This window comes from Heterocephalus glaber, unplaced genomic scaffold, assembly GCF_053883595.1.
Source record: "Heterocephalus glaber isolate CG9 unplaced genomic scaffold, H.glaber_assembly_v1.0 deba00001457, whole genome shotgun sequence".
Lineage (NCBI taxonomy): Eukaryota > Metazoa > Chordata > Mammalia > Rodentia > Bathyergidae > Heterocephalus > Heterocephalus glaber.
Window position 1 is genome coordinate 41,561,089 of NW_028258305.1, and position 21,725 is coordinate 41,582,813.

Sequence of the window (21,725 nt, forward strand, 5' to 3'; positions counted from 1 at the left end):
GACAGCCAGGGGAGAGCAGAAAAGTCACTTCCTGCACCAAGACCACCAACAGGGTCCTATGGGGTGGGGGTCTGAGACAGAGAGGTAAACAGAATCTGGGTGCACTCTGCAAGGCAGGCAGGTACACGGTGCTCGCTGATGCCTGACCTGTGCCATCTGGGTCTTGCCATTCAGCAACACCGGGTAGGTGTGAATTATGCCAGAACACTAGTGGGAGTGGTGGGCCCTCAGGGGGCTTATAGAAGAGGGTGGGACAGCCTTGGGGGACACCAGGTTGTGCCACACACACGCAAACCATCCCAAAGCCCACTCCCACGCTGAGGCATGGACACTCCGCTGCTCCTCACGGGTTTCCAAAAGAAGAAAGCAAACACCTAGAATTCCACTTGCACTCTCTTCGGTGGTCTAGCGTTTATTTCACCTCACCAGTCCTTGAGGATTCAATAAACCATCTGTGAGAAAACCAAGTATCTCAGCATCACAGTTTCTGTGCTCTACTCTGACTTCCTTCCCCCAGAGCTGGGGCAGCCTGATAAGGGCAGGGCGCCAGCACGGCTTAGCTACTTCTAAGAAAACCGGAAATAAATATCTAGGCAGACTCTGTAAGGCAGAGGAGAGGGCTGCCCCTCTGGGCCCTGAGACCAGTGGGCATGAGAAGTGGCATGGCTCTGGTTGGTGGGCTGGGGGTGTACACAAAGATCAGAGCTCTGGATGCCAAGCAGGTCAAAAGCTCAAGATTGAAGGGCACTTGCCAGGCACAGTGGCACACATCTGTAGTCCCAGATCAGGAAGATCGTAAGTTTGAAGCAGCCTGGACAATTTAGCAAGACTGTCTCAAAAAATCTAAAAAGAGCCAGGCAGAGATGTAGTTCAGTGGCAGAGCATTTGTCTAGTGGGCATGAACCCCTGGGTTCAATCCCCAGTATCACTATAAAAAGGAAAAGTTGAAAGGCACAAAGATCTCTGAAGCATGTCAATAGCACAGCACTGAGCTCCAGGAAAGGCGGTGTCCCCCAAGCCCACTGTACCCTAAGCCAGTGACAGAAAACCAGAGGAGGATGCAGTGCTCATCAGAGGCAATGCTGGGGGAAAGAGACGATGGGAATGGTGTGATCAGCCCCTACTTGTTTCTGGGGCTGAGGAGTAACTGTCCTAAATCCAGCTGCTCTCCTGTGGAGTCTGAGTCACACCGACAGGACAGCCAGCCAGGAGCTGGGGCACTAGAGGTGGCCAGGGAGCATCTGCCTCCCTAAGAGAGGTCAGCAGCAAAGCTGGGTCCAGAGTACGGCCGTGGAGGTGCTGAGCACAGGCCTGTACTGGAGTCTCCCGTGCTCAGGGCCAGGCACCTGCACCGAGGAGAGCAGAGGGAAGCAAAGGCACCCAGAAACAAGAAGTCGCACCCCTGACTGGGGCAGCTGTAGGGCAAAGCCCATGGAGCACAAAGGAGAGTGGGCACTTGGGAATCTGTGCTTCAATTATGGACCGCATTTTCTTCCCATGTCTCTAACCCGAACCTACAGGGTTGAGAACTTCGAGGCATCTGTGAAAGGCTGCAGCAGGGCCAAGGAAGGTGATCTGTCACTGTGAAGGCCACCTCCTCTCTCTCTCCCTCTCTCCCTCTCTCCCTCTCTCTCTCTCTCTCTCTCTCTCTCACACACACACACACACACACACACACACACACGCACACACACACCTGGGGAATCCCAGCAAATGCCTCACCAGGCCAGGTGCACAGTAGTGCCTCCACCCCTCCCCACATACTCTGCACAAAGTAAGGATGTCCCCTGCAGGGTCCAGTGTGTCTCCCCGGATCACTGAGTGGCTACTGAGTGACTGGGTCATGGCAGATTCTTGGGCAGGCAGGACCCGGGCCTCCGGGAGTGCCTTCCTCAGACCTCGCCAGCACTGAAGCAGTGCAGCCCCATGCCTCAGCTCAGATCTTGGGTCGCCAGCCCTTGATGAACTGCATGATCTTCTTGACCTGCAGCTTGGTGAGGTGGAAGTCGTCTGCCAAGATGTCCTCGCTGAGCTGCACAAAGATGCTCCCATCAATGCGCTCTCGGGCAAAGAAGCTCACCACGTCCTCCGAGAGCCCGATGAATCGCAGGCTGCGGGAGACTTCCTCCAGGGAGAGCGCCGACAGGTCCGCGGGGGGCTGCCAGGAGGGGGCGTCCTTGGGACTTGCAAGAGGCCCCTCCAAGCGCCCTTGGCTGAGAAAGAGGTGGGCTCCTCCCACCTCAGGCCCCTGCAGAGCAGCTGGTGACAGTGGGGTGGGCACCTGCCTCAGCACCAAACCTTCAGGCTCGAAAGCCTTGGAGGGACCAAGTGGCGAAAGGCGGGGTCCAGGCCCGGGTGCCCCCCCAGCTCTGGGCTCCTGGCAGCACAGCAGCCCGGGCTCCGGAGAGCTTCCCTGGCCCAGCTCGAAGGGGTCCAAGGGCTCCAGGGCCGGTTCCTGCCACTCAGAGGACGCCAGGGAGGCAGACGGAACAGTGGAATAGCCCCGGCCTGGCGAGGCCGGTCCAGGGGAATGCCCAGGGCTGGAGGTAGCCAGGGAGCCCGAGGTGGTTGTGGGCCCAGAGGAGGCTGCAGGAGGGCCCGTGGGGTAGGCAGGCCCCGAGAAAGGGTTGAGAGCTCCCAGCGGGGCAAAGCGTTTCTGGGGATGAGAGGGCTTGAACAGAGGAGGGCAGCCATGGCAGGTCTTGAGCAAGGTGTCAGCGCCCAAGAGGGAAGTGGTGCGACTGCCCAGGGGCTCTGTGAGGGCCCTCGAGGCCTGGCTGGGCTGCGTGGTTGTCGAGGCCGGGGGTCCTGGGGGTAGGCAGCCGGAAGACTCGCCCACCTTGCAGTCTCCCCAGGTACAAGGGTAGCAATAGAGGGAGTAGGCATCCGGGGATGGGGAGCCACTGCCACTGCGGGAACCTGCCCTGTTGACAGACACACACGACACACAGGATGGGTGAGGCAGAGCAACAGGGAGCTTCCACAGGGTCACACGAGCAAGGCAGCGCGCCACGACTGCCCAGCCAGCGAGGCCACCACTCTCTGAGCCCCAAGGCCTCAGAGCTTCCAAGACTGCCCTGGTCCTCCTTCCAGCGTCACCCACCCCAGGTCAGAATCACAGCTGCGAACGAGCAAACTGACTTAAGTAAACACGGTAGCAGAGGCCACTCCGAGGGACTGGGCAGCAGGCTCCCACCCTGTCCGCATCGCTTAGGGAGGAAATGCTGAGGAGCAGGTGCAGGCCTCAGGCTCTTCCTAGGCTACAGCCCAGGGCACAGGGGCCCTGCACCCTCGGAGCCCCCCAGCCCAGGTCCCCGGCCCCTGCCCCAGTGCACCTGAGGACCAAGAGGGTGGGACTCACCCATCCTGGAGGCCAGAGGAGTAGTAGGAGAGGCTGGAGCTGGGCGAGTGGACAGGCTGCAGCTTGGGGAAGCGGGGCGGCACAGGGGGGCTGCCCGCCAGCCGGCCACTGGCCCCCCGGGGCGGCACAGGCGGCGCGTTGAGCAGGCGGCACTCCTCCTTCACCTGCGGGCAGAGGGCGCCGGGCAGGGCCTTCCTTACCCACACCCGCAGCCGGCCGAGGAGCGTCTGGGCCGGACACTGCCTCCTTTTACCAAGAATCTGCCCGGCCCTGCAGCCCACTGCCCACCGCCTCCAGCCTGCTTCACCCACCCACACTGCTCACACTGTCTCCTGTTCCCCTGGAAATTCAGGAATGGAAGCAGATGAAAAACCAGATAAACAGACAGATTCCTTCCTTGAAGAAAAGGAGAGCAAAAAGACAACTGGGACAAAGGGGAGGAAAACGACCTGTCCCCCGGATCCCTTACAGTCAAGTACCCCAAAAAGGTCTCCGCGCGATGCTCACGGGTGTTACGAGCAGAACGATCTACGCACCCTGAGCCTGAGGGGCTGCGTTAGAGAAACCGCCTCCCTGAAGCAGGGCTTCCCCCGGCCTTTACTGCGCCGCCCTCGGCAGCTGGGAGTCACGCACATTTCCCACGCTTTCTTTACCACGGAACCTCTGCCCTAGGCAATGCCAAGGACGCCCTTCGGTGGGTCCTTCTGGGTCACTGTTTTAGGCTCACCCCAAACTCCGAGGCTGGGGACCTGCCGGCATCTTCGTCCCCACAACTCTCCACGCCAGCGCCCCCGGTATGTCTTCCTACAAACCTCCCCTTCCCCTCTTCTCCCCCACCCTCTCACCCAAGGACTAGGGCTTTTCGGGCCCCCTGAAAAGCTGGGGGGGCGGCCCACCCAGGGCATCGTTGGCGCTCGGGGCGCTCACTCACCGCCTCGGACTTGGGGGGGACGGGAGGAGGCGGCGCCTCGGGCTCGCGACGCGGCGGCGGCGGGACGGCCCCGAAGGAGATGAGGTCGGGGCCTGGGAGCCGGGCGAGGGCCTCGGGCGCCTGGTGCGCCCAGAGCTCCTCGTAGGGGATCTCGGCGGGCTGCGCGGCGGGGACAGGCTCGGGCGCGCCGGCCCAGTCAGGGTTCACGTACTCCTGGTCGCCGTCTCCCGGGGGCGCGGGCGGGGCCGGAACGGGAGCGCGCACGGGCCCAGGGGCGCGCGGCGCGGGCAGGCAGAGGCGCGCGCGGCGCGGGCTGGCGCAGTCGTCGGCGAGCTCTGCGGGTGCCTCGCGCACGGCCGTGGAGTACTCGTCCGGGTCGAAGCGCTCGCGGCAGTAGGAGGCGCTGTCGCGCACCAGGCGCTCGACGCGCGGGTCCCCGGCCAGCAGGCCCTGAGGCAGCGCGAAGCGCGGCGCGTCGGTGAGCAGCAGGAAGTGCAGCGGCGCTGGGCCCTCGCGGCGCAGCGCCAGCCCCAGCACCACGGTCTTGGAGATGATGCTGACCAGCTTGTAGCAGTGGCCCTCCCGCACCGGGTGCAGGTCGTAAGGGTTGCGCGGCGGCCGGCTGGGCACCAGCACGTTCACCGGCAGCCGCACGCGCTCGATGATGGCGCGCACCGTGTGCTCGCCTTCCTGCATCTGCAGCTCCAGCGGGCTGCGCGTGCTGAAGCGGCCCTGGCACTGGAAGGGCAGGCTCAGGCTCTCGTTGGTGCGGTGGTTCATGCAGATGAGGCAGGGCATCTTGCCTTTGACAGGCCTGCCGCCGCCCGCCGTCCCTGCGCCCCCCAGGCCGCCGCCCACCCCGGCCAGCGCCCCGGCGCGGCCCAGCTTGCGCAGCAGTGTGGTGAAGCGCGAGCGCTCCTTGGTGGTCTTGGCACACAGGATCTCCGCCTGGCCCATGAGCGTGAGCTCGTCACCCGCGTGCAGCGTGAAGTTGTACACCTCGCTGTCCTCGCTGAACTCGCCCGACACCACCTGGGGATCCCAGACACAGCGAGACCTCCCTCGGCCAGGGTCCTGAGGAAAGCCGCACGCCCGCACGCCCGCCCTGCGGGGCCAGCCCGGATCAGGAGCACCCACCGGACTGCGGTAGGGCCAGGGGACTCGGGTCCAGGCCTGGGGAGGCCACGGGGGCGCTGAATAAACTTCCGGGCCGCCTGCGAGCCCCTCAGTTACCTTCTGGGACAACTCTTAACAAGAGTTGCGGTGGGAACAGACCGTGAGTATAGGGAGAGACTCTGGGAGCATTTGATAAGTGGCGGTTTTATTACACCGACTTTACCGACTGGGTGGCGGTAATGGTCTGCCCATCCATGAAGACTGCTGTGAAGAGAACTGACAAGACCGCTGAGAGAAGGGTTTGTAAGCGGAAAGCTATCTGCGCAGCACGGGCTCACCACAGCCAGCCCATACCCGCACGGGGGCGCCGGGCCAGCCTGAAAGGTCGGATCCAAGTCAGGGCCTCCTCACCCTCCCGTTCTCCTGACTGGGGCGCTTGTCCCTGAAGCTCTCCCTCCCTCCCGGACCCTGAAGGGAGCCCTCCAGCCAGGCTCGGGGTAGCCCCTGAGAGAGGGGCCGTGGGGACACTGCACCGCACCCGGTGCCACAAAGACTGACCTTGACGCTGAAGGTGATGGCTTCCATCACAAAGATGCGGTCAGGGAAGACACTGGCCACCTCCTCCACGCTGCTGAAGTACCTCACAGGCTCCCGCACATCCCGGGCCTGCTCCAGGAGCTTGAATTTCCCTGCGCAGGAGACATGGGCTGCTGGGTCAGGCCTGCCTGCTGGAGGCCTGGATGCATTGCTCTCAGCTCAGCCAGTCGGTGCGCTCAGGGGCAGTGCGCATTGTGGGGGGCGGGTGAGCTGGGGGCTGGCCATGTGGCTCACCAGAGCCCAGCAGGAAGCCTGTGGGTGGGCGACGCGGCCACAGCTGCCTCCGAGGGACCTGGCTGCAGAACAGCCCCCAGCACTCGGACAACCAACGGCGCCTGGCTTGGTCCCTGCCCTCTAACTCGCTGTGACCTGGACAAGCCCCTCCCTTCTCTGGGCCACTGGGTCTTCCTCCGAGGATGCTGAAACAGATGACCCGGCCCCGCCTGGCTCCGGCCTCCTGCACACGCATCCTGGGTTGCTGATCTGCACTGATACACTGGGCAAACCAGGACCCAGCCCCAGGCCTTGGAGACCACTCTGACCCCAGCTCCGTCCCCAGATCCTGCCCTGGTCCAGCACTCGATCCCACTGTACCACCGACCTGGGTCTGACATTCCCAACGGCCTGGGAGGTGCCCTCCTAACCTGCAGCACAGGCTGTGCTGGCTGACTCAGCAGATGCCCTTTCTGTGCCCACCCACATGAGCACAGACAGCCCGTGAGCCAGCCTGGCACAGGGTGGACGGCCTCTTCCCAGGTTGTCTACGGTAGGAAGAGCCCTGGACAAGTGAGGGAACCACAGATGGAGCACGAACAAGTTGGCCCTTCTGCTCCTGCAGTCCCTTGGTTCTTGCTTCAGTCTCAGTTCACTATTTGCTCCCCCCAAATTTAGGCCGTACCCACTGGCTATATGTCAGAGGGCACAACTCTATAAAACTGCACGCCCCGGGAAATGCAGACACTGTGGGAGAGACCCAGCGTGAGTACCCAAAGGTGGCAGGATGTGCCAGGTGCTAAGCCTCAGGCAAAAGAACTGGAGGACTACAGGGCCAGGAGGCATCTGCCCAGCACTCCATGAGGGGCACCCCTGAGCTGCACCGGAAGAAGGAAAGGGAGGGCCAGGCCAGGAGTGTAGCTCACAGTGGCACCGCGCCTGCCTTGCAAGCCCAACATCCTGAGTTCGATCCCCGGTACCATTAAAAAAAAAAAAAAAGGAAAGGGAATTTACAGAATGGGCAGTGACACATACAAGCCAATCCGCGGCCCAAGCCATGCATTCCTGGAGGGAGGACGGGGGTAGGCAGCAACCAGGCTTGGGTAGGCCCTGAGTGCTGCACTACACCAGCCATGCTTCATTCTATAAACAAGACCCATTGGAGAGTTTTGAGCAAGGAAATACCATGGCCCGGGCTGAATTCTATTAAGATACCAGGGAGAGCAGTCAAGTACACAGTCCAGTACTAAGTTCCAGAGAAAAGTCAGGGAACAGCAAAAAACCAAAAACCACAAGATATTTGGTGGGAGGCTCCTCAGACTGGAGGGGGGCTGCAGGCAACAGGTGGCACAGGGAGGGGGTGAGGGGATGATTTGGCTCCCTGCCCAGAAGGGGGTGGCAGGGCTAGGACAGGACAGACCCTGGGAGGACCAGGGGGGACCCGAGGGCAGTGCCACCAGTGTGGGCCCAGAGCTGGGGACCTCTGCTCAGAGCAGTACCAGAACAAGGAAGAGCTGAGGGGTCTGACCCTTGGGGCACTCGGAAACCCCACTCTGCTCTCAGTGCGCGCGCGTGCACACACACACACACACACACAGCCATTTTGTACACAGTGCAGAGGGGTGTTCCTGGAGCCCCCACAGCCCAGCCAGAGGCCCAGACTAAGCTGCCTGGGGGCAGATGTGAAGAGCAGAGGGCCAGGGCAGGCGGGAAGTATCCACAGGGTGGCGGATCCTCTCCCTGGATGCAAAAGGCTCCTGTCCCACAGCCCTGAAGGGCTTTCCCCAAGTTTTGCAGGGACAAAATGAGGGGAGGTGGAAAGCAGGAGGTCTGTGTGCACCTAAACGGTTCGCAGCCCCGTTCCCTGTATCCACACACAGCCCCCCAAACCAAGAGGGCCATACACATACAGGGAGAAACGCCGCTGCCCCCTGCGGGCCTGCGGGGAGACGTGAGCCAACTCCGCGGAGCCTGAGGATGTGGCAGGGGAGATCGATGTAACCATAGCACCCAGCACCGCCCTTGGCTGCCCAGTGCCGGTCATTACAGGGGAGGAAGGAAGGGAGACCTCCAGGGAGCCGTGCTCTGGGCCGCTGGAAGCCTTCTCCTCCCCCTGCAGCTTCCTCCCTGCCCTCCTCCTTGTCAGCCGCAGGGCCCGAAATCACTAGCGACTGTGCCACCCTGCAGTGCTCTGCCCTGCCTTCTTCCCCATCCTGACCAGAACACCCCTCCAAAAAAGCACAGGCTTTATTTTATTTTGTTGATACTGGGGAAGGAACCCAGAGCCTTCACACTGAGCAACCTCCCCTGCAACACCCCCTACTGTTTTGGACTCAGGGTCTCAGTAGATCACTAACTGGCCAGATTGGACTCTTATTTGTGATCCTCTTGCCTCGGCCTCCTAGAGTGCCGGGCTTAGAGGTGTGCGCCCATACACTCAGCCAGTGCGGACTTTAGAGTCAGGTAGACCTGAGTGAATTCCAGCTGTGCCACCAGCCTGCTGATATCTCGGGCAAATGATCTCTTCTGAGGTGCAGTTTTCCACCTGTAAAATGCAAGCACACTGCCAAGTCCTCTGCTGGGCACAGGAACAATGCTCTGGAACTGGCCTCCACCTAGGGAAGACGCCTGGCCCCTGCCCTTCTACAGCACTGTCGGGGACTGTCCCAGATGGGCCAGGTCTCCCTGGCTCCTGCAGAGGCAGGCCACAGCCCGGTGACTTGAGTTACCCGGCAGGGCCCCCAGCCCCACCCTGCTTCCTCTCTGGGCCAGGCCGGGGCATTATTAATTCATCAGACCGCTGGGCTGGAACCTGCACTCCAGGCCTCCCGGAGACCAGCGGCTGCTGCCCTCCCTTCCCCCATGCTGGCCACAGCGAGACCACGCTCCGAAGGCCAGCTGTCACCGCTGGCCCCTGGTGGACAGGCACACAGTTCCACCTGAAGATGTGGAGAACAGGCACTGGGCTCACAGCTCTCTCCAAGACTTCGTGCCTTGCTTCCCCAGACACAACCAAATGACACAACCAAAGTCACATTTCTTTTTCAGTGAAGATTTTTCCCAAGTTTTGCTTTTTTTTTTAAATCCCAAGAAGACCTGGAATCTGCCCCTGAGCCCAGGCCAGATGCCAGGCTGAGACATTTCTAGCCTGAGCAGATCCCCAAAGAAAGACCCCAGGCTAGCGGGGGGCTTGGAGGGGCTTGAAGGAGCCAAAGCCCGAGGAAAGCTTGTGTCCTGCTGAGTCGAGTCGGGGGGAGGTCCAACGCAAAGGGGCAGTGCATCTGTGAGGGACGCATCGCTGGGCAGGGGTGGGAGTGTCACATAGCAGGGAGCTGAGCACCTCAGAAGTGCCGGGCATGATGACACACACCTGTAATACTGACACTCTGGGAGGCTGAGGCAGAAGGATCACAAGTTCTAGGCCAGACTGGGCATAATGGGATCCCATCTCAAAAACTCAAACACACAACTCAGCTTACTTCCGAGCCTCCTGAAGCAGCAGCTTCCTCCCGAGATAAAGGAACAGGGCAGCTGTGAGCAGGAGAAGACAATGGCCAGCCCAGTGTCTGGAAGCCAGTAGCTGTGGCCCAAGCCACCAGATTCCTATTCCTCCCCTGCAAGGGATGTCAGCCCTGAATCCCTAGCCCAGCAGCTGGGACCCCCGGATCGGGCCCTTGTCCTGCCCTTACTCCCTGTGTGCCCCTGGCCAGGTTGCTGCCCTCCTTACGCCTTAGGTTTCATCATCTGCAAAACGCCCGCCCAGGCTGTCATATATATATGCAGGATATATTCTTGAAACAAAACCTTTTATATCAATATCATATACACAACACCAAAATCTCATTAGAATAATCTTTAGTAATCTAAAACATTCACATTTACTTATAAACCCCATCAATGAAAACTGTGCTTAACACCACCAAAACAGGGAGAGAAAGAACCAGAGGTGAAAGGAGCAGCCACAAATCAGCCTGAGATCCCCTTGGTATGGGAAGTTTTTCCTTTTTCTGGGGGGAAGGGGCTGTTGGGGATGGAACTCAGGGCCTGCCACATGCTAGGCAAGTGCTTCACCCCTGAAACATCCAACATCCCCAGCCCTTTTTCTTTTCTGAAGTTTGACCACATAGTACCGAGAAGAACCTGGCAGGAGATGTTCTCTTTGGGGTCTGCACAAAAAAAAAGGGTACACACTGGAGGTTTTCAACTAGGGTTAAGATTTGATCCGTAGCGATGTGAGGGTGAGAGTCATTTTCATCATTACTTGAAAATCTGTTTTAAAATAAAATGTGAATCAAAGGCCTGTAAACCTGAGAGCCACCTCCCAGAAACCCAGGGGCCAAAGAAAAGTACCGGGCCCTAACCCTAACCCTAACCACCCCACCCCACCCCCACCAGCCACGGAAGGGGTCCACCAGCAGCTCCCGCTAAGCCTCCCTCTCTACGCTCCGCTCCGCCCTCACAGGCCGCATGCCACCTGTCCGTGGCTGCACATACCTGGGTACTGCAGGGGGATGTCGATTTTGGGCCCGATGACATAGTGGCCCTCCTCCAGCGTGTGGGCTGTCACCGTTGTCCACTGGCGGCAGGAATGGATAAGCAGGATATCTCGCTCACTAACGCCCTCAGCATACTCCCCTGGGAGGAAAAGGGGACAGAGGAGGGGGGAAAGGAAGAGGGAAGGTTAGAAGGGGCAGAAAAAAACAGGCCATCTCCTCACCAAGACCCTGCCTGGGGACATCTCCACATCATCCCTCTCCAGGTCAGTGTTACCCAAGGGACAGGCTGGCTGCCAGCTGCAGTCTTCCGGCTGTGAGTCAGGCTTGAGCCTCCCAGGGCTCTAACTGTACACAGGGCCTCGACAACCAGCCCAGCCACGGTCCTCATTCATCATGAGATCACACACTGTCCTGTCCCCTGGCTGAGCTGGGGCTGGGGGCTCCCAGCGGATCAGCCCAGCTGGCCTCTGACCTCCAGGTGCCCCCAGACCCTTGGGGACATGGAAAAAGCAAGTGTGAGACACTGCAGAGTGCAGCCTGGGACTCACAGACGGGGGCAGCAGGCTTATGCTGAGGGTGGGGTGAGGGAAACCACCAGACTTGGGACCAAGTGGATTCACACCAGCAGGATCCTCGGCCTCCAAGTGAGGCCCCAGGACAGGCAAGAAGAGCCTTGCTGGGCAGCACAGAGGGCTGGGAAGGGACTGTCCCTCATGGGTCCCTGCTGTGAGAGCCCCCCAGAGCCATGGAGGCTCAGCTCAGGACAATGACAGGGCTTACTGGGGTTGACTGCTGGCTCCTGCTTTCCTTTCCCCCCCATGCCACAAGCAGTCTCCTGTGTTCAGAGGTTCTCAAAGGACAGGAGAGGAGCCAATACCCCGAGATTTAAATGGAAAGCGGGGAGCCCAGTCCAGGGAAAGCAGCACTGGAGCAGAGGTATTCTGAGTTGGGAGGGGTCTGGGCCTAGGAGGCTCCAACCCCAGCAACGGTTTCCAGGGGAGCAGGAGGGGCAGCCCAGCTTCCAGCACTGGGCTCTCCTGGCTGCAGCTGGTGGGCAGGATGGGGGTGGGGAACACCTCGTCCCATCCCCTTCAGATGCTGCACAACCGACTAGATTTCTGCCAGCCAACCAAAGGGGAGGCAGCTTCGACGGATGCCTGGGGCTTCATAAAGTGTGCACACTGGAGTGGGGAGGGTGCGAAGGGCCTCAAGCCTTGCAGGATGGGCTTGGCTCCCACTGTGCGTGTGTGCGGTGTGTGCGTGTGTGTGTGTGTGTGTGTGTGTGTGGTGTTGTCTGAGTCGGCATCCTCAGCTCCTCTCCTCCTGGGGCACAGGAAGCTCTTCACTCTGCAACCTCTTTCTAGAGCTTGCCTAGGCCGGGCCCCCACCCATGCTTCCACAGGGACCGACAGCCACGGGCTGTTCAGCCATACAACCCCTCAGGAACAGGTGCTTGTCGCCCAAACTGTATACAAGTGATTCTCGTGGTCCCACCAGGGGCCTCCCAAACGCACAGGCACACGGACCTTCAGACACGCAGCATTCTGACCACACATCCACACTGCACGGGGACCACAGCCACAGACAGCCACACGCTGCCACAACAGCCGGGCTGGCACACCAGGACTTCGTGACGCCCTCCCTCAAGGAGCCTGCGGCGGCGCAGGAGGAAGCAAGAAGCTGGCCCCTGTAAAGGGTGCACAGCAAGGGACGACAGAGAAGCTCAGAAAAGACCCCCAGGTAGCCAGGAAAACCTCGGGTGCATACCCCATTCACACACCGACACACACAGCCTAGTGCTACAAGGACGGCGTCAGGATCACACCTGAGCCGTCCCGTGACGACCCCACCGGTAACAGCTGGACCGCCAGGCACCCCGGCCGTAGGCCGGGTCTGGAGGCCCCAGGGTTGCTCCCTGCGCCCACTCCTCGCTGGGCGGGTCGGAGGAGGGCTGCCGTCCCCGGGAGAGGAGCGCCAGGAGCCCCATTAGCATTCAGGGAAGCGAGTGTGCCAACGCGGGCCAAACCCCTATTCTTCTCACACACAAAACCCCCGGCCTGGCTGCCAGCCCCGGCTCCCTCCCCTCCCCCAGCCCAGCCGCCCCCTCCCCCAAACGGTCCCCTCGCTCCGAGCAGCCTCCCGGCGTCCCCTTTCCGGTCCCCAAGCACGGTCCCGTCCGCAGAGCTGGGGCCCCCGGTCCCCATGGAGGAGCGGGGCGAGGGGTGGGGGACGGGAGTCCCCTCGCGAAGGTCCCCGCCGCCCGACTCCCCGCCGCCGAGGGAGGGCGCAGGAAGAGCCCAAAACGGGGCGGGCGGGACCAGTGGGGGCGGCGGGGGAAAGACGGGGTCTGATCCCAAGGGACGGGGAGGATGGAGGTGAGAGGCGGGAAACAAAGGGACCACCGACGGGGCGGGCGGGCGCGGCCAGAGGCGCCCGGGCTCCCGGAGCCACGAACCTGTTCGGCGCCGAACCCAGCTCCGCCCCGTGCCGGGCCGCGGGGCCGCGGGCGAGGACCTTGCGCTCGGGGGCCCGCGGGTCCCGGGAGGAACCGGCGGCGGGGCGCAGGGGCCGGTCCCCCTCCCGCCCCGCCGGCGCCGGCCTCGGCCTCGGCCTGCGGAGCCCCGGTTCCCCGCGCAGCCGCCCCGTACCTGGCCCGAGGCAGGCGAGCGTGGGCAGGCGGCAGCGGCTGACGATGAGGTCGAGCGGGAAGGCGCCCAAGCTCCAGCGCAGGCCGGCCAGCCCTGCCGCCAGCTTCTCCATGGCATGGGCGCCCCGGGGCCGCCGTCCCGGGGCCCCGACGGCCAGTCCCGCGCGGCCAGGGCTCCGTGCCCGCCGCCGCCTCCTGGGGCCGCGCAGCGCTCCCCGCCCGGCAGCCGACCAGGCGGCGGGCGTCACGTGGGCTGCCTCCCCCTCCCCCGGCCGGCCCCGCCCCGCCGCTCCAGGGCCCCGCCCCGGCCCTCCCCCCACCCCCGCCCCCGCTGCCCGCCGAGCTCAGCGCGCGCCCAGGTGACAGCACCGGCGGAGGTGGACCCGGGGCGGGTAACCTGGACGGAAAACGAAGACCCAAACGGCATCTTCACGGTCGAGTGGGACTCAGGCTTCCTCTTCCCCCCCCAGGCCGCGTCTGGCCCTCTCTACCTGCCGGAGCCAGAGTCCCGGGGCCCCGTCCTGTCGGGCTGAGATCCGCTGTCTCTGGGTGCCCAGCTGGCAGAGCCGGGAGACGCAGCCTCCTTAGCCCCACTTCGCTGATGGGCAAACTGAGGCTCGGCGAGGGCAGGTGGCAGTCGGGACTTGAACCCAGGGCTCCTGGTCAGGGGACGCTCCTGCCTACCATCACCCTGACGCCCCTGCGGAGCACTTTCCAAGCTCCTGGCGCCTTCTCACCCGATTTTCACTTGTGCTTGAGTCCATTTTACAAATAAGGAAACTGAGGACTGGGCTCCTAACCGGTGGATCCCTCTCTCCCACTCTCTCTCTTTCTCTTCCCGCCCTCCCCACTTGGCTCCTGCTCGTCTCCTCACCCCAAGCCCTGGGCTCCCCTTGGGAAGCCCGTCCTGGAAGCTGCGAGGGTCTAGCCCGGCTCTCTCGAGGCGCCCTCCGCCCTCGGAATGTCTGCGGCGCCCTCTGCAGGTGGTCGGGCGCTGCGCAGCCCGTGGCGGATGCGCCACAGCTTGGAGAATGTGGCCGCCGAGTGGCCCTTGGCCGTTCAGTGGCTCTAGTCGTCCGGAGACCTCCGCCCGGGTGCACCCAAAACCTCCCTTCCGAGGTGACGGGCACCTGGCCTGAAGTCCACGAGAAAGCGCACCGGACAGGATGGACACAGCTCCTCGGGAGGAGATATTTGGGGCCATTTGCGGGAAGACACTGACTTCACTCGGAGAAGGAGGGGAGACTGAGCAGAAGGCGCCTCCTGTCCCCAAGCCTGGCCGCCCCTCATCCAGCCCAGCCTCGGGCATCACTATCACAGGAGAGGGCTTTTCCCACTTAAGTCAGCCCAGGGACATCCAGGTACCCGAGGGACAAAGGTGTCCCCACTAGGCTCTTTCCCAGGGAAGTGAGGAGAAACATGGCAGAAAGGACAAAACGATAAATAAAGGTGAACGTGTGGGTGTCTCCGGAGGGAATGGAGGGCCTCGGGTAGGAGGCTGACTCGGTGAAGGAAGCAAGTACATGAAAAGGGTGGCTCACTTTCTCTGCCACCCCAGAGTCCCTGCTGACAGGGTGACCGCGTGGCATCCTCCGTGGGACACTGTAGAGAGGACAGGCAGTGCTCACTGCTCCCCAAGGCCAGGACAACAGATACAACCCGGACTCGGGTGTAAACAGGCACTGTGCCCTGTGGGTCCCTAATTTTTGAGCCCTACGTGCCGTGGCCTCATTTTCTCAGAATCCCTCACTGGCCTTGCTGTAGACCCCAGGTCCCACACCAAGTCATTCACAGGCACCTCCATTTCAACAGCCACTCCTGCGCTTGGTCCTTGTTTATTGCTTATCTCAGCTAAGAACACCCCCTTTTTCCTGCTCCCCAACCTGGCAGTCTCCCCAACCCTTATATCCAACTAATCTCCAAGCCCTCACATTTCCACTTCCACCTTCCACCTTGGAGGAAGTGGAAATGCCAAAGCCTCCAAAGCTAGTGTCCCAGCCCGGGGCCAGTTCCTCCTGGTATCTCCCCAGGCCATCTCCATGCTGCAGCAACACCCTGCCACCCTGGAAGCCGCCTGAAGTGGGGACATCACGTGTGAGCCATGGAGGAGGAGCCACCTTGCTAGATGAGCCATTCTCCCTGGTGGAGAGCATTCCAGAGCCTCCTGGGTCTCCTTCATGGGTGGCCTGATTTGGGTGCCAGTCAAGTTCATCTCTGGATTTGCTGGAGGCTCAGAAGCCCTGTAGGAAGGGATTCATTTGGCTTCATCGGAGTCAGAACACTTCCACCTTTCCTGGGGCTGAGACTGCTGGGAGAAGGCTGGCAAGAAGCAGGGCTCGGAAGTTACAGTAAGGGAGGAAGATGTTGGGCAGAGAGGCCAGACTGAGGAGCTGAGTGCGGTAGAGAGGGAGCCAGGGGCCTTGGTGACATGTGAGGCTCTGCCTTCAAGAGGGGCTGCGGGGGGGACAGAGAGGGCTGAGGGCCGAGGGAAGGGCTGGGCCCTGGGATCCCAGCTCCTCTGCTGCGAGTGCACCCTGTGACAGGGTGGTGACAAGGACACAGGTTCTCTGCTGGCTGGGGGAAGGAGTGCTGAGAGGTCAGTGGTCTGCAGGAGGGATGGGAAGGCCACGGCCCTGGCAGAGCCCTGTGTTGGCCCAGGTGCCCATGCGGGGACAGCACTGAAAGGGCAGGGAACAGCGTGGGTTGTGTCAGACACCCCCGCCCCAGCTAGTGGGCACATGGCCTCCTCCGGGCCTACGGACCAAGGAGGCCGGGGCACCGCGAGGATTCCAGGAAACAGATTTCACTTCTTCCTCTTTTCAGTGCTGGGGGTTGAATCCAGGACCTTGCAAGGGCTCAACCACTGAGCCACACTCCTAGCTCTGTATTTCACTTTTTATTTCAGCAAACGGTAAACATCAACGTAAGCAGAGACGATAACATTGCGAATCTCCACATGCTCGTCTCCCGGCTTCAACAATAACCAACGCCTAGCTGACCTTATTTCCACGGGCCTGATGACTTCCATTTCGCATAGAATTTTTAAAATAGCTTTAGCGAGACAATATTCCTGTCATGCACAATTCATCCATTCTAAGCGACAACTTGGTGCTTGCTGTATATTCATCACATTGTGTGACCATCACCACACACGTCCATCCCACTGCAAGAAAACCTGTTACCCCCCTTCCCCAGCCCTCAGCAACCACTAATCTGCTGTCTAGCTCTATGAATTTGCTAATTCTCTACATCTTCATATAATCCCTCTTTTAAATTCCTTTTTTCCTTCCTCTGAGACAGGGTCTCACTATGTAGTTAAGGCTGCTTTGAACTCACTATGTACCCCAGGCTGGCCTCAAACTTGCAGTGATCCTCCTGCCTCAACCTCCTGAGTGCTGACATTATAATTATGCGCCACCACACCCGGCTCCACTTGATAGTATTCTTTGCAGCACAAAAGTTTTTTATCTTGATATAGTCCAATTTATTTATTTATTTAGTTATTGTTGTTGTTGGTTAAAGCTGTCTCATTTATTATTTAGGCTATTTAGGCAGTATACTTATGTTGAAAATGGAAGCGAATTTTTCAATTGCTTTTTAAAAAAAGTAAATAGTAATTAATGAATTTACTGTTATACTCAAAATTGTCTATGTTTAAGGTGAGAATCTTTGCCAATAGAAAGGCGTTGCTCCAAATTTTGAATGGTATTATGAAGAATTGCAATCTCTTTGTTTTTTTCTTCTTCAAGATGCTGAAGCTTCCTTTTGTAGATACTCTGTGGGGAAATAGTAGCATCTGGATATGGTTTTGATTTAGTCTGAACTCTTGCTAGTTTGGCATCAAACTCCAGCTGTAGTTTGATTATTTCATTTTGCTTTCCTTTTTCTTGAGTTATTAACTTTGCATTTAACTCTAAGATTTCCATCTCCTTTTTCTTTTTTAGATCTTTGCGCTTTTCTTCATTTAATTCAACTTTTTTCTGCATATCTTGATAAAGTTTGCTTATTTCTATCTTATGTTCTTCCTCTTTGATTTTCATTTCATGTACAAGTTTGGCAATATTATTCTTATAGTCCTGTTTGTGAGAGTTCAGCTTTTCCCTTGTCATATCAGCATTTCTTTTTAGTTGTTCATTTTCACCTCTCAAATTGTGTTGATATTCAATGGTCTGTTGTAGCCCTGTTATCATATCATGAAGAGGAGCACATTCTTTTTTAATTGAGACTTCCTTTGTTTGCATTATTTTTAATAAACAGGTACTCTTTTCCAACTGAATTTCCAGAATGTTATTCTTTCCACTGGTTTCTATCATTTTCTTTTCTATCTGTGAAAAATCCTGTATAAGTTTAACAATATTCACACTGCTAATCTTTTTTGTACGTTCTTCGCTACTTTGGGAATGAATAATTTGCCTGTAGTGTTTCCCACATCTGAATTTTTTTGATTCAGTCCCTCCCTGACGGTAGTTTGACATGCCCTGGTTTCTGATTTTCTTTTTCTTTTTCTTTTTCTTTTTTTTTTTTTTAAGACAGGGTCTCACTGTAATTCAGGCTGGCCTTGAACTCACTATGTAGCCCAGGCTGGCCTTGAACTCACAGGCGATCCTCCTGATTGCTGGCATCACAGGCGTATGTCACCACGCCTGGCTTTGATTTTCTCTGAAGTGGTATTAATCTAAATCCAATTCAGATCGTTTGAGTTTTGTCTTTTGACGTAACCATGCCACCAGGAGGCGCACGATGTCAGGTTGTCTCTGTGATGTCAGCAGCAGTTGCTGATGGCGGCCTAAGCGTCACCTTCCCTTTAAAGCAGTCTGGGTCCCCCAAACAGGGGCTCGAGGGCATGCTGACCACGTCGCTGCTCCAGCACGGAGCCATAAACACGCACGGCATCTATTCGCTTCTGACTGCACAGCGACCGACCCGGGGACCGGCTTCCCGCAGGCGCCGACCTAGGCAAAGTGGCCCCACCACTGGGAGGATGACATCTGAAGTCCAACAGCGGGCAAGTGACTTACCGTTTTTTCCAGCAGTGGGTGGCAAGAATCAGTTGTCAAAATTTCAGGAATTTTCCAAATGAATTATTAAGCACTGCCATCATCAAAAATTTATAATAAAAACTCGAAATGTTCATTATGTTACGACATTGTACTATTTCTGAGCTCTTGAGATTTTATTTACTTATTTTTGAGACAAAGTCTCACTGTGTAGCCCAGGCTGGGCTCGAACTCACAGTGACCCTTTTGCCTCACTCAGCTCCTGAGTGCTGGGATTACAGATGTGCACCACCACCCTCAGTTTGAGATTAACATCTGTATGGTGGGAAAACTATACCATGCTGAGTCTCCATACTTCCTTTCCTAGCTCTGCATTTGAGGCAGCTTGAGATCCGGGCGTGGAGGGAATATTCATACAAAAACAACTGGCAAACGCTATGAATCAGCACATTTCCCAGCAGACCAAAGTAACTGGGGATAAAAATAGCACCCACTTTCTGTAGGATATATATATGTAAAGCCCTTAGCACATGTCCGTGTCCAGGACGCACTTTAATATGTGGTGGCCATCAGTAGTATTTGTCTCCTCCTCATGTCACTCCTGTGCAGTAGAGGGCAGCTTTACTACCTACTATTCATCGTCTCTAAGGCAAACGTACCATGAAATACTACCACTCATTAGAAAGGATGCTTATGAAAATATACTGAGATGGGGTATAGTATATGTACAAAACTCAGGATATAACAGGATATGACATTTCAGAATGAATGAACTATAAGAAAAAGAAAAAATCTTGCCAGGCACAGTGGCACATGCTTGTAATCCCAGCACTCTGGGAGGCTGAAGCAGGAGGATCAAAAGTTGGAACCCAGTGGTCGCTTTGACAGCACATATACTAAAAAAAGTTGGAACCCAGCCTGGGCAACTTAGCAAGACCCTGTCTCAAAAAAAGAAAAGGGGGGCCGGGGATTTAGCTCAGTGGTTCCACCCCCTGCCTTCCAAGCTCAAGGTCCTGAGTTCAATCCCCAGTACCAAAAAAAAAAAAAAATTCAAAGCAGAAACTTTCTCAGATATCTACAGAGATGATGACCAGAACGAAAGACATGCTTAGTGACTCTAAAGCAGATACAGATAAAAAAAAAAAAACAGAGGAGCTTAGGAAAATGATGGAAACCATGAATGCCCAGCAGAGGAAGGAAATGGAATTCATAAAACAGATTCAAACAGATTTCCAGGAGATTAAAAATTCCATTGAAAGTATACACAGCAGAATGAGCCAATGTGAGGACGCAATATCAGATATAGAAGACAGGATCGCAGTTAGCACTCATGAAAAGAAAGATTTCTTTAAAACACCAAGGGATCATGAAAAATCAATCCAGAAGGTGCTAGATGAGGCAAAGAAGAATAACATAAGATTGATCAGAGTCAATGAAAAAAGCAGGAGATAGTATGAATGACACACACAAAAAACCTATTCACAGAAGGAATGGCAGGAAATTTCCCAAACAGGCAAAAAGAATTTGCCATACAGATAAGTGAGCCATATAGAACTCTAATTAGCCATGATCAAAAAAAAGAAATCTTCCTCAAGGCATATAATAATCAAGATTCCAGAAATTCAACATAAAAACAGAATATTAAAAGCTGTTAGAAAAAACAAACAAATCACCTATAAAGGAAAGCCCATCAGTATCACAGCAGACTTCTCAACTTCTCAGCAGACTTCTCAACCCCTGGGTCAAGGAGAGCTTGGAGTGAAGTATTTCAAGCCCTAAATGAAAACAACCTCCAACCCAGACTGATGAACCCCACAAAACTATCTTTAAAAACTGATGGAGAAATAAGATATTTGCATGACAAAGAACACCTGAAGAAATTCATGACTACCAAACCAGCACTCCAAAGTGCTCTGGAGGATATTCTAGAAAGAGATAACAAAAATTACAACTCCATGAACCCCAACAGAATGAATCTACCAGGCAAGGCAAGAAATTAAACGGAAGAGGAAAGAAGGGAGCCAACAACAGGAAAATAACATGACAGGGATAAGTCAATACATACCGGTTATAATCATCAAAGTTAATGATCTCAATTCACCAATCAAAAGAAACAGACTGGCAGAGTGGATCAAGAAGCAAGATCCAACAATATGCTGCATGCAAGAAACACATTTATTTCAAATCCAAGGACTTCTGCTTCCGATTAGTGACCTCCAAACAGTACCAGTACAGGTAATAAAGCCTTCCTCCCCTCCCCAGTACCGGGGATCGAACTCCGGACTTTGCACTTGCCAGGCAAGCACGGTAATGAAGTCTTGCGTAAGAGCTAAAAACAAGCAAGAAGTTCCTGTCATGGTCCCAAGAAAATGTGTCTCCAACTCTGTCCACAGTTGCTGCATCTCCTGTAGGTGGAGCCATATAGTCTTTGCCCTCATTGCTGAATGCACCAAAGAGGAGTCTGGAGGTCTTTCTTACTACTGATGTCTGGAGTGACTCTGGGATCATCTCTGCATGTTTTTTTTTTTTAGGTACCGGGGATTGAACTTGGGACCTTGTGCTTGCGAGGCAGGCAGCGGCACCACTGAGCTACATCCCTGGCCCTTCTTTGCGTGTTCTTATAAAGGCCTCGTACATTCATTAGGACATCTAAAAAATGAGTTCAATTTGTTGGATTCTGGACCTTATGAAAGTCAGGACATAAAATTTTGTTACTTTCCTTTTCATAATTCTTCTAAAATAAAGAACAGTTCATTTTATATTTTTTTCTTTTTTTCTGTGGTATGAATTATAAAATGTTTTGGAGTGCTGAAAAGTAGAAAAGAACCACAAATGATTGACTTTGTAATACCTAATGTCATTCATTATGCAAGAAAACATAAAGAGGAGCCTATTCAAATATTTTTTCATGTTTTATTGTAAAAAGAGAATGCTATAACCACAAAAAGAAAAGCTTAATATTTATCTATAGATTATTCCTGAAATTCTTGTGTCAGTTACTTTTCTCTCATTGCTGAGACAAAATATCAGACATCCAAGTAAAAGGGGAAGGGGTTTATTTGGCTTACAGTTCGTAGAGGTTTCAGTCCATAATCAGCTGGCTCCAAGGCAGGGACGACAAACAGGCATGGCAGAGCAGAAACAACATGGTGCACACAAGGCAGCAAAGGTGACAAGAGGAAATTACTGGTGTCTCCCTGCCCCTTTTATCTTATTCAGACTACTTAGGGCAGGTAGAACTCACACACTTAATCCTAGTGCCCTGGAGCCTAGCCTTGCATCATGAGTCAATTCCAGCTTCACACACTCTAGATCAATTCTATGACCACATGAGGCTTTGGCGGGACATCTAGACCCAAACCAGAAC

At 56.4% G+C, this 21,725-nt stretch overlaps 1 protein-coding gene and 1 pseudogene across 1 annotated transcript; both read right to left on the reverse strand.

Moving 5' to 3' along the window:
• Positions 1 to 380: 380 nt before the first annotated feature.
• Positions 381 to 13,589, reverse strand: Garem2 (GRB2 associated regulator of MAPK1 subtype 2). Its single transcript, XM_004839127.3, has 6 exons — positions 13,363 to 13,589; positions 10,713 to 10,853; positions 5,967 to 6,097; positions 4,293 to 5,324; positions 3,362 to 3,525; positions 381 to 2,924 (listed from the first exon to the last, which is right to left on the reverse strand). Exons 1-6 carry the CDS (start codon positions 13,472 to 13,474, stop codon positions 1,937 to 1,939), a joined length of 2,568 nt encoding a protein of 855 aa, XP_004839184.1. The 5' UTR covers positions 13,475 to 13,589; the 3' UTR covers positions 381 to 1,936.
• Positions 13,590 to 15,496: 1,907 nt separating this feature from the next.
• On the reverse strand, positions 15,497 to 17,954 carry LOC106008905 (coiled-coil domain-containing protein 152 pseudogene; annotated as a pseudogene).
• Between the last annotated feature and the right edge of the window lie 3,771 nt (positions 17,955 to 21,725).

Bases quoted from the DNA above. Each gene is read 5' to 3' on its own strand.
- Garem2 (XM_004839127.3), bottom strand. From the start codon at position 13,474: ATGGAGAAGCTGGCGGCAGGGCTGGCCGGCCTGCGCTGGAGCTTGGGC. The intron at 5,325-5,966 runs GTCAGTCTTTGT...TGGGATCCCCAG, and splicing joins CCATCACCTTCAGCGTCAAG to GTGGTGTCGGGCGAGTTCAG. The intron at 3,526-4,292 runs GTGAGTGAGCGC...CTCTGCCCGCAG, and splicing joins TCCCCCCCAAGTCCGAGGCG to GTGAAGGAGGAGTGCCGCCT.